Source organism: Strigops habroptila, chromosome 12, assembly GCF_004027225.2.
Source record: "Strigops habroptila isolate Jane chromosome 12, bStrHab1.2.pri, whole genome shotgun sequence".
In the NCBI taxonomy this organism is placed as follows: domain Eukaryota; kingdom Metazoa; phylum Chordata; class Aves; order Psittaciformes; family Psittacidae; genus Strigops; species Strigops habroptila.
In genome coordinates, this window is record NC_044288.2 from 23,423,136 (window position 1) to 23,436,124 (window position 12,989).

Consider the following 12,989-nt stretch of genomic DNA (forward strand, 5'->3'; position numbering starts at 1 on the left):
AACTGTACAATAAGCATCCATCAATATTTTTTCATTCATCACCCTCCATTTACCTGTCTTCAAAGCATACTCCAGATAAATATCAAGGTTTGATGGGTACTACTGTTATCCTAAGGCAAGATGTCAGAACACTCAGCTTCTGGTTTCGAGGAAGCAAAGCATTTATGCCTGTTTTTCCACAGAAAACTTAAGTGTATTAGAAACTGACCTTGTCTTAATTGCTACTATTTCTCAAGGTTGGTAGTCATGCTAGCAAAAGATAAGTCATGTTTAATACTTTCCAAACAGGTCACAGCTAACCTTGCAACACCAGTAGAGATGTTTCTCTAGCAGGTCAAAGCCTATTGAAAGTATTTAAAGGTCTTGTAAGTCAGATTTAGAGGCTGTGAAGTAAATGACAGGATGCAGCATCTTCCTCACTGCAGAATAAAGAGATAAGGTACTTGTTTCTCTTTCTCCAGGCACACACAGAACTCACTGTCTCCTGGGGACTCCTAGATTTTTTTAGTGGATATTCACAATTTTTCAGAGGGCCCATTTTGTTTTGCTTCAAGAGCAAAACTGATTTTAGATGAAACTCTTTTTGAGTCAGGAGAAACTAGCAAATCTCATGAAGGACATAAGTAATAAAAGACAAAATCCTGGTAGTTTTGCTGGCATGCAAGGAAAGTGGCTGCAGCAGAGGCATGAGAAAAAGGTACCTTCTCCAGAGTAATTTTCTAGGATTATTCTTAAAGAGAAAGTATTGCAACACTTATCTGCTAGAATAAAACATCTCTTACTCTGCCAAATGCCCCAGATGAGAAAACAGCTCATAAGTATGAGGCTTTAAAATCCTCCTCCCTGAATCTGTATTTTTAAGAGAGCACATTTTGCCAGATTTTGCCAGAAAGCAACCCAAAAGAGCCTCCCCAAAACAACAAAAAAGAGATCAGTTTAACTTGGTCAGTTCCCCACTGCAAACATGCAAATTACCATGAAGCTTTACAGGCAATTCCACTGACATGTGATGGTGCAGGAAAGAGGAGTGGGGAGGGATGGGGACTGCTTAGGCCAGTCTCTCACTGAACCAGAGTCTGAAATCTCAGCTCTATTCTCCCGTAAGTCAATTCAAGAAGGGATGCAGGCACTGTGGAGGATATATCCGGCTGCGAGTGTTTATTTAGGGACATGCAGTACCTTCAGAAAACAAGATATGGATGCTTCTGAAAATTGTTGTCCCTTACTTTAAATATTTTAAATTTATGGAAACCATTTTTCTAGTAAAGAGCAAACATAACAAAATAAAACTCAGACTTTATGTAAACATTAAAAACAAAACAAAATACATACAGAATAGAACTCAAGCACAAACTCACACTTTTGTCATAAATGTTTCCAGAACATGGTTGTCGTCTGTTATTCCTAAGACTTCTGACATTCGGGCATACACCTGGAAATAAACATTTCAACAGTAGCATATTATAAACATTTACAAGTACCAGCATTTTCAGTTATTCTGAAAGATTCCCTATTTTGTTGTTGCATGAGAAAAGTACAGGCACAAATGCCTGTCCATTCAACCTAGCTGAAGCATTTGGAAGAGATGGATTATTCAGTCTCCAATGGTATTCTGTGAATTTGGGATTGATAGGCTTTTGCTTGCCCTTGCATATATTCTTCCTACAAAGGAGATGTAAATTTTCTGCATTAAACCCACTTTGTTGTTCACAGAACAACACAGTCTCTATTCAAAACCCTGTTTTATTAAAAAAAAAAAAAAATGCACAGGGATGAAGAAAACATTCTTCTGTTGGTCTCTGTCCTCAGTGGGATGCGATTCAGCACTGTTCTTAAGCTTGCATGTGCAAGTTCTTGCACTGCTGTTCATAACAGCTTGTAAATTAGGTACTCTTTGGACATCCAGTTTTGTGATCTTGAAGGAAGAACAAAGGTTTTGACAGCTAAGTAACCTGTAGTTGTACACTTTTCCCCTTTATTCTAGATCCAAGACACATATTACCACCTAAGTTTACCCATCACCTCACCTATCAGATTCAGTAACAAATGCGCAGGGCACATCAAGCATAGTTTTTTCCTTACTGTGTGATCGCATTAAACTTTTCTGGTAGTTTTAGTAGCCTGACATTTAGTTTGGATAAAAACATTCAGTTGGGTTCAGTCAACTTCAGAAACAGAAGGGAGACATGTACTGCAACTTTTCATTGCAATCCTCTGCCAACTCACTTTACCCTGATCTCACGTAACTATTTGCTTATGAGCGGGCTAAACACAGATCAGCCAGTCAGCACATTTCATTTCAGTCATTTTAACCTTTAGTGACACTAACCCAAATATTATGGTTATAGGTAATTCTTCCATATGATGTGATCAAGTCAAGTACCACTAAGGTTTGGAATGAGAGCACCAAGCAGAGCACATGCAGGCTCAGCTACCCAGCGGTGAAAGCCTGGTGCCATCTAGCTGTCAATTCTGCTCGCTGACGTTCCATACGGCACACAAATAGCAATGAACTTGATTTAGCTCAAGCAATACTTCTGCTACTGTACCTAAACTTTCTTAGACCAACTTCCTTCCTGCTAGTGATGGAATCCCATGACTTTGCTTAAAAACCAAACCCAGCAATATTCTACCTCTGAGGAAGTCAATAAATAACAACAATAATAATAATGATAATAATAAACAATAATAATAGAGAATAAAATTGTGTTTTCATAGCCCAGAGACTTCAGTTTTAAATCTGAGCATAATAAAGGCATGAGTAAATAAACTTGCAGCTCTAACCAGAAACAGCACCAAGAACAAGGGTAACTTAACTTGTGAGCTAACTTACCCTTTTATAATTGTATTTATTGTGACAAAATCAGCCACAATTCAAACAAGTCATTGAAAGGATAATCAAAATACTAAAAAATTTGTAATATACAATCGTTCAAATGTTGCAAAACAGTATGTTGACACTGTAAATGTGAAGTTATTTGCAGTAATGCAAATATATATTCAAGTATATATTCCATATATAATTAATATATTAAGAACACATTCATATACAAAAATAGTATCTTCTGAAATCTATGGCAGCTGCAATTTTAGCAAAGTCTAAGAATTTCTGCATTTGATATGAGGAAGAGTGAAAAAGAGAGAGGAAGGAATGTAACCGTAAAAGCAAGCTCACATTCCTGTTAAGAGCCTTCCTTTCTGCCATGGGAAACCAGTGAGTCAGCCTGATCCTGGTGGCATTGTGCTCTGTTGTCAAACTAGGCTCTCCCCACATCAGAGGTTAACAAATAAAATACTAAACCAGCAGTCAGTGTTGACAAAGAGCAGTGCTTTAATCCACAATTATCCTTGTAACTCTTACTACTCCTTTTATCATCCATTAGCTTTGATTCCCATTATCCCATCAAGAACTGTGTCAACGCTTTTGTCCCTAGGGATTTCCCACGACTACTAGGATCTGACAGCCAAGCTTGAGTGCTAAGCAGGATCATTACCTCTTAAATCCACTTATCTGATCCACTGAATAGCAAATTGAAAAGCTCATTAACAGCAACAATCTGATTTGTTTTCACGTGTGACAGGGTCATTTCAAGTCAGCACGAATACAGTGCTTGTAATAAAAACTACTACCCGTTCCCTAATGTGACAAATTGTAAGCGAAAATAAATGTGATATTTTAAACACCTTCTTCAAAATCATTTTCAAGACCAACGCACGCTTTGAGCATGCAAAAATAGAAGAACCACCAACCCCCAACCACAACAATGAAGCGCCCTTAGACTTTTAAGCACTATAAAAAATTAATGATAAAGCATTTTGGACGTATAATAATAAAACACACTTCAACAATAAAGACTGTGCTACATACTCAAAAGGCAGAGAAAAACATTGTTGGAAGGGGGCATAAAAGGATGTGGACTCACACGTGGAAGTGATCTCACCTTCAGCTTGGTTCCCATCGCCATGGGTAAAGCTGAGAAGGTGAAGGCAGCTTTGAGGCGCTGCAGAACCCCACAGCCACCCAGCTGGGGGTCCCCTCCCTTGGAGACCTCCCCTGCCTTCTTCCAGCAAGAAAAAACCCAGGCTTTCGTTTTCACTTCCCTTCAGACATTTCAAATAGGAGCAGCATAATTAGCTTTCAGTAGGAAACAGCCAGTTGAAGGCTTCTGGAAAAGCTTTATGCAATCATTCCCAAATCCTTACAACTGCAGGATTTATAACTTCCAACACAAAACACATAGCACTATGCAATCATGCCATGACATGGCCAAAAATGTAAGTTTATCAGTAAAATATCCCACCATCACCATCTCATTCTTACAAAAGTCAGGAGCATAACTGAAAAATCCACAGAAGTGATAACATCAGACTACAATACTGGATGAGCTTCACAGGTAGAAGTACATACTCGGGGTCTTTACAGCAAGCCGGAGCTCATCCCACTATCACAACCAACACACCAAGTGCATGGCTACATTCAAAAGTGACAGCAATGGTCACAGAATCCCAGACTGGTTTGGGTTGGAAGGGACCTTAAAGCTCATCCAATTCCAACCCCTGCAATGGGCAGGGACACCTTCCACTAGAGCAGGTTGCTCCAAGCCCCATCCAACCTGGCCTTGACAACCTGGCCATGACAGTGAAGATAAAGAAGAGACCAGCGAAACTGCCTGGGTGGAATCAGGACACTGGGGGAAGAAAGCAGGTTCACAAGCTCTCGTGCCAGGGAATGTTTTTATAATCTATAGCAGATTTATCAGTGGTTCAAACTACACAACTGTATACTTCCCAATTACTTGAACTGTACCTGCTGTGTTTCAAAAGGATGAGAAAATAAAATCGTGGAAGCAATGTTTTATAAAGCAAAGCACTTGCATGTAAATACAGTCCAAGAAAATGGAGAAATAATTCAGTAATCACACTAAAACACTATTTCCCTGTCTCCTCTACTCTTTGGCCCTAGATATGCCTAACTTTGCTTTGTCTTTTGAGGTCTTCTCTTTTTGGTACTCTCATTATAACTCTGAAGAAGCTAATTATGTCAATTCTTAAATGTGAAGCAGATTACAGAACTGGGAAGCTCCCTAAAGGTTGTATGGCTATATAATGACAGTCACAGAAATTCAATAACAGCACTGTACGGAAGGTACTCCAATGCACCCCATGAAACAAATTAAAACAGAGCAATGAATCTCTCACACTGTGCAAATAAGAAAACACAAGAAAATGTGGGTTTCTATATGTTTCATAATGGCTATTATAATGAATTAAGATTTTGGATAATGAATCTTCAGAAAATTACAGTACAGTTATTACCCGTAGGCACAGTGTAAATGCTTAAGATATTGTAACTTCCTTGAAGCTCTCCAGGCCTTGCTGCAGACAACCATCACTACAACATTACAGTCTTTCGTCATGAACACCGATGGCGAAACCAGACCTTAACCAGACTTTACCCCGGACAGATGCGGATTGGTGCTGGAGCTCATGGGCAGGCCAAAGGGAGCATCTCCTTCCCCACGTCTGTCTGGGAATTCACACAATGCCAGGCAACCACAGGACATTCCTGATGCTGTTGTTCCACCTCTCTGACAGGTACACCACCCACTAAAAGTCCACAGTAATCAGGAGTTTCTTTCTCGGTGTCAAGTGCCACAACACATTCAGTAATTTCCACTGGTTTTCAAACTGCACTTGGGTATCCTTGATTTTCAGCACTTCAAAGCTCCATTACAATGCAGCAAAAATCTGGCTTCCAAATCCCACAGACAATGCCTGGATATCTGAGCTTAATCCCCTACTCAGTGTATCGGAGTGCTGGATCATTCATCTTTACCTCCTGACCAAACTAACGGCTTAACGAGCCTTGGCTCTTCTATCCTCTCCTTAACAGAGGAAAACCTTGGTCACCTCCACGCCTGACCAGCTGTCTTGAAGAGGTAAGATCTCAAAACACCCTTAACTCTGAGTCTGAAGCAAGAGAATGGGCTAATCTGTCTTTTATAGTTAGCTCCCCAAACGAAAAAACCTCCAAAACAGGCCATAAGAAATTGCCCTGGTTTCAGACGGGATCTCTGAAGATTAAGTTGGGCTTTGCAGTACAGAAAAAGTAGGCTGCCCTCCCATTCACTGCTACATGTGTTTGTAAGCAACCAGAGGAACCAAGTATATAAATGATAACCAACATATAATATTTATTATATAAATTATATATTGGCTCACCTATAAACCTAGCTTAATTAAAATATTGCATAAAGTTATCCTCAGTTGAAAGGAGAGACCTACTATAAGATGGCGTTTAAAAATTAGGGTATTGTTATTACAACCAATATGTGTTATGTCGCAGGGGGAAGGGTAAATCTGCAGCGTGGCTCACACATCGCTATAGATGTTATTTCCCTCCTAGTCTTTTGAAATACTCCATCATCACCAGTTGAGGCAGGAAGAGGTATTAACAGTGCCCACAAAGGCTCTTTTCCAGACCCTCTTCCCCAGTCCTTTCCCTGACCTCTTACCAGAGCAAGAGAATTCACAGGAGTCTGGGGTGGGGGTGTGATTAACTCCCCTCCTCCTGCTCCATAAAGTGCCCATGCGTTGCCAGCAAGAAACCTTTTCTTGCATGGACATTTCTCTCTATGTCAACGATTTTTCTCTCAGCTTTTATTTATATATTTCTTATTTATATATTTCTTCCTTTCTTAATTCGTATTTTCTGAAAATCTTGAAAGAAACATTTGCAATTCTGGTCAACTTACTACAAGAGACCTACTATGAACCAACTGCTGTTATTACTGGTACAGCATGAGAAGTATTCTCTGAAAAAAAAAAAAGAAAAAGAAAAAAAAAATCAGTTTATCTGCTAGGTCTTCAGGTAGCCAATTGTTAAAAAGGTTCTTAGCTTTAAAAGTCTTGTTTAGACTTTCGTTTTTGTAAAGCACCGTTAGAGATTTTTAATTCCACTGTCTCTTTTGTTTCCCTCCAGGGCTTAGAGTACAAATATTATAGTGAAAACTGAGAAATACTATTAAAAGCTACTACTTTTTGAACATCATCCAGAAGATTTTTAGTTTCCGAAGCACAGTTCTGGGCTGCACCTTCCATCAGAGCTATATACTGCTCTGCAGAGATTCAAGCCAATATATACGGTCAGGTATTTGCTTAACAAGAAGCCAAAATGCCGCTTTAAAATTCTCTCATGACTGAAATGAACTGTAGAGATTACAAGAGTATTATTTCTGCCATGCAGAAAACTCCAGAACATAAAGTATTATAGGTACTTCAGCAGCAGTAATCAACACTTTTGCTTGCCCCTGTAACTGTTAAAAGTGTCCAGCTTAATTTTATTCATTCCTTAATTGTATCTAGATGAGTGGCCCACTCAGCATGCTTATATGCAATAAACCTCAACGCTAAAGCATCGCCATTAGTTTGGCACTTAAAAACAAGTAATGAAGATCATAGCTATCTATTCTACTCCTAAAATTTCTATATCCCAAACTATTTCATCATACTGAAGCTGCTGCAGGTGTTCTGCATTGCTCAGGATCAAGCCTTAAGCATAGGAAATAGAGCACAATCCTGTATTTTAAGAAGGTTTTGCACCGAGGTTTTACAGGAGAGTGCTTTTGCACATTTATCCCACGGCATAAGGAGAGGTGTTACAGCTACCACTGCTAATACTAGCAATTTGAACAACCCTCTTTGGCAAGCCAGAAATAAGATAATTGTTCAACATAGGCTGGCTCTTCTGAAATACTGGAAGCATTGCCTGTAATTATAGACATCTGTCATTGCTAGCCACTCAGTAGTAACCCTGACATCAATATACAACTATAACACTAAACTGCCTGCAGGCACAGCAATGGGAGCCAGATACGAGAGGCGGGCAATCATCTGCCTCATCCAAACTATCTGTCAAAGGTTCCTAACCACAAATAGCTCTTACGTTTTGTATCCTTAGGATAATATGTTGATTTATTTTAGATCCTCTAATATTTACAGTCTAGGCCATCTACTAAAATAAAGAAACAAACCTTATGGCTAATGGAGGCAGTTACTGTTCAAAATCATCACGGAAGGTCATAGCTCACCACTCCAATGTTAAACACTGATGGCTGCTTTGAACATGCACCTGTGTATAAACTGTCCCTCCTCCCTCCTCCAAAACCATCCACGCTCATTTCCAGCTACAAGGAAAAGGGATTGCTATCCTCTCATCAGCCAACATTTTATCAACCAGCCTGAAGAAATATTTACACTTTGAACCTGGAGAATATCTGTGCAAACCGTGCACACCAAGTTCCAGCAGCCCGGAGTTCGCCGTGTCAGTACCGAAAGGAGAAGTGCTCTGCAAAATTATCTTCAACATACAATTTTGGAAATGGCATTAATGATACCAGATATGCTACAGATTAAATACTTCACCAGTTCTGAGTGGGAATGTGACATATGCTCCTAACCAAGGAATAAAGTTTCTTGAAATTTACAGATAAACATGGGTAATTTCTTTTTAATTCTAAGGTGAAAATCATGCTGAAACCCTCAGTCTCTACTGTTCTTTTTTGTCTTCATTTGAAAATCAATCTCAGAAAAGGGCAAAAAAGATTGTAGGTTTAAACTAATTAGGAATTAACATCCTTACAATTATCATAATTTGTTATTAACAAAACTGAGATTTCTTGGTATGATTCACAACAGCCTCTGCTGAAGAGAAACTATTAATTACTAGACAGACAGTTAGCTTTCAAGTGAGCTGCATTTTAAAAACCTCCTTTAAAATACAATTGCTAAATGCCTTACAGTGCTGTAATGTGAGACAGGTTCAAATCTTATTACTTCACTGAAATTAAAACCTAAGTTTTAATACTGTTCAAGTCGAACAATGATTCCACACTTTATTGCTTTTGAAATCCCTTGATGATCATAGGAAAAAATGCCCTCGAGAAAAAGAGACTCTGTTTTCGATAAACAGAAAATACAGTTTGCACTCTTAGCCTCTTTGTCATCACAAAAAAAGGATTTAATGCCAATTCTTTAAAAAAAGACTTTTTTTCACAAAATGTGCACCTTGTGTGCCATTTGTAAAATCAGCTCACTTTCTTTTATTTATTACTGCAGCGCGGCAAGGCAATAAAGCAGCTACTGATAGCTAATAAATTACATGCCTTTTAAAACAATTCTCCAGCTACAAAAACTTGTAACTACAAAGGCTTACATTTACATGGTACATCATGTGAAATGTCTATATTTATGTTCTATTTAACCACATAAATAAAATCTGACCCTTTATTAAACAGCTGAGTATGACACAAGGGCTACATGAGACATTAAACAAAGGATAACTTTTTAAGGCTTTCCTGCAGATTTACATAATTAAGCATGAGACAACAAAAAATTGGCCTCAGTGGTTCAGGTGAAAAGTATTTTTTAAATAAAACATATTTTTAAGTGTGTATTTTAAGCTTCAGGAAAAAAGTGATCAACAATTTTTCAATTATTGCATAACACTGGTTTACTCCTGATTCTAAATATTACAGAAGGTTTTCAGTAATAACAGCAACGTATTACTGCTATGCAATACAATAATTCTCCATCACATACAAGAAAACCAGGATTTGTATTTTTAATTAAACTAAATATCAGAGCTTTGGGAAAGCGTTTTTTGGTTAATAGAGATTTAAAACAACAACAAAACCCCTGCAGTCTTATTTCATCATATCTCGCCAAGAAATGCTTTAAATCTATACATATCTATTAAAGTCATTAAACTGCTCTGAAATATATTTTCTTGATGACGGGCCCAGCAACCCCAGCTAATCTGCACAGAATGCTGAGGTGCATTATCTTTTCCTCTTGTACTGCATTATTTTTAGGCTGATGTGCTCAACTATCTTCATACAATTGTTCCTTACAATTTGATTGTCTCATAAATCATTAAACTAAGCAATACATTCTAATTGTCTCTATATCATCACGCATCTCAATTTAAGACATGTAGTTCTAATATTAATTTCCTCCACTTGCAGTTATTTTTATAGTATCTGTGGCTTTGGTTTTGCTTTGCTCACACAACTTTTTCTCATTGCTGTTGTTCCAAAATGGCAGTTCTTTAATTGAGCATGAAAAGAAACCTTAACTTCCTCCTAATAAAACATTTAAAATATTGCTATTCAATTGTAGAATAATAACCCATGACATGCGAGCGCAGACGCCACGCGATTCCCAATTCCTCACCAAGCACACCACCATCACTATCACTCATTCTGAATGGAGATGCTTTGGGCAGATCTTTCAGTCTGACTGAACATTGCTTGATGCAAAATGAGATGGGAAATAGTTCTCAGACACTTTTCTACTCCCTTCATCCCAGGGCCACCTTTCCCTATGGAAACCAAAGGTTTACTTCATTAATATGTGTTTTCTGGTATTTTGCACGTATCATCAGCACTTAAAATATCAAGACAAAGACATTTGTATCTACAGCAGACAAAAAGGAGGATTAACAAACCAAGTGGCCAGCACAACAAAGCCAAACTCATGGTTTCCTAACTCAGCTTAGTCTACTTATGGGGATGAAATATAGGTGCAATTTTAAGATGGTAGAGAATTATGAATGAATGGAGCCTGGTATGTCTGTGCCAGGAGAGCGTCCTTTGCCTAACAGGATGCCTAGAAAGCACTGCAAGAGAGGAGTGAGAATTTAACAAGAGTCCTAGAAACAGTGGTTTGGTTCAAGAGGAGTTACAGATATATTTAAATTAAAAAAAAATCCAAACCAGTGATACCTGGACACTGAAAATTCAACCACTCCTAATTTCACCCGAGAATTTAAGCTAAACCACAGGACACTGAAATCAAGTGAGAGCTTAGGAGGAAGGAGCGACATGGTCCGGCCTATGAACACAGAAAGCATCTGAGAGGTGTATTTGGAAAAGAAAGATGTCAATATCAAGCTTTAGTTGAAAACAAACAACTATAAATGTAGCCAAAATATGACAGAGCATACTGTAAGTTAAGGAATTCTGAACACAAATACACTGTACAGGTAACAGAAAGAGATCCACTTCTGGATCACCAACAGGGAACAGAATTACAGAAACATGAGTATTTATTGAAAAGCTTACAAAACTAATAAAACCCAATGAAACTGATCAATCAAAATTGCTCAAGAATCTTGATCAATAATTATTCTCAGTAACACGTGGGATGTTTCAGACTTCAGCCTCTGATGTTATAGCCTTCTGGGAATAAATAGGGTGACACTCTGAAGTTGCGTCCAGAAAAACATACAGCCTGGACTGTCTTGGCTCTGGCTGGAGAATCCCAGACTGTCATTCAAGTTAAGAGGGGAAAATACAGAACAAAATAAAAAAAGGCAATCTCATCCACCATTTGACTTAGTCACACTAGAGTGAATGCAGCAAAGAACACAGCAGTTCATCTTAGAGAGTCAAGAAGCAACACAGGATGACCTAACAGGCAGCACCTATGCCAGCCTGACATCATACACACACGTCTGAGTCCTGCAAGACTCAGAAGCGTTGCCACATCGCCTACATTCTGGATGCAGTCCGTCATGCAATATCATCTTTTTATAGTATGACTGATAGTGATGATCTTTAATAATATACACTGCAATATTTTGGTTTGTTTTGCTGACCTCTTAAGCAAATGAGATAACCAGATCTATGCAAACATGACAGATAACAGAATGCTGTCAGGCACCACTAATCTCTACAGCCACAGAATGTGACACACTTCAGAAGCAAAGTGATCCACTAAGGTGTGCTGTCAGCTGCTGACTCACACTTATCTTAAGGGATACTGCAAACCTAATTTTTTAGCTCCAGCAGCACATACATTTAGGTGATTACATAAAAATCTAAGTAATATTCTAAATGTTATTGCTATTCAGCAGATCAGAACGAAATTGGTTATTAAAGCAAATGCATAAACCAGAAGGTACTTGTGCTGTTAAAGAGCTCATTCAAAGAAGGTCTATTCCATTAATGCTACAAAAACTATCAGCTCTTGTGCATATTCTTACAAAATGTAAAATAGTATGATTTTATATCCACTTACACACACAAGTTTCTACATATCTTGAGATAAGCCACACTATTGCGTAGATGATATCTATACAAGTCATTTAATACTTAAATTGATATAAAAACCCTGTTTCAGAAATAAAACTTTTGTTCCCAGAAGACTTCTTTCTCAATAGAGCTACATGCCTCAAGAAACAACTCGTCAGTAGTGAGAATGCTCTGGAGAAATAATATGGAACCTTCCTCATGGCCTTCCTAACTGCAGTTCTTTTGATCCAAATTGATGCCAACTACCGACTCTTCCAACAAAGAAGATACAGATGAAACTTGTGTGGAACAGATCACTGAAATACTGTTGGGTGTTTTTCCTCCTTGCTTCAGAAGAATGGCAAAAGGCAGAAGACAGACACCATTTGCCTTCCTATGATGTTTAACAAAAGCGTAGTTCAGTCTGAGCACTTTAGAAATATATTCTTGTATATTAAATAGATCTCTATCAGGACAACATTACTAACAGTTTTGGATTACTCCGTAAGCACACAAAAGCAAGAAAGAGCTCTGAATAGTCTGATAAAATAAATTTGGGGAGGATGTGTGTATCTAATGAAACATGAAGTACAGCCCAAATGCTGTCTGTTCTGCAAATTTGATTTCAGGATATGGAAAATGGCTATATGCAAGGTAACAGTCACCACTACCCCAGCCCTTGTGTTGTCTGGGTGAGACAGCTTGATCATTGCTCCTTCACTGCTCGGATGCATGAAGATGAACTAGATGCTCTGCTTTTTACTTATCCAATCAGATACAAAAATCGCATGCTGGTACTCATGAAGTCTGACTGGTACTGATGAAGTGTAACACAGACCTAAAGCAAACACTTGAGAAAATGTTTATCTGCAGTTTTGTTTTAGCTGAAATACGTGTTTTCATATGGGGGAAAAA

At 38.3% G+C, this 12,989-nt stretch overlaps 1 protein-coding gene across 4 annotated transcripts in view; it reads right to left on the minus strand.

Moving 5' to 3' along the window:
* RANBP17 (RAN binding protein 17) overlaps positions 1–12,989 on the minus strand; it is a 161,564-nt gene that overhangs the window by 71,487 nt on the left and 77,088 nt on the right. For all 4 annotated transcript variants that reach the window (XR_003994191.1, XM_030504719.1, XM_030504720.1 and 1 more), the window contains exon 15: positions 1,359–1,432. Coding sequence is in view for 3 of the 4 variants with exons in the window: in XM_030504719.1 (XP_030360579.1) it covers positions 1,359–1,432 (74 nt within the window). In the remaining variant the exon portion in view is untranslated. The remainder of the gene's footprint in view (positions 1–1,358; positions 1,433–12,989) is intronic.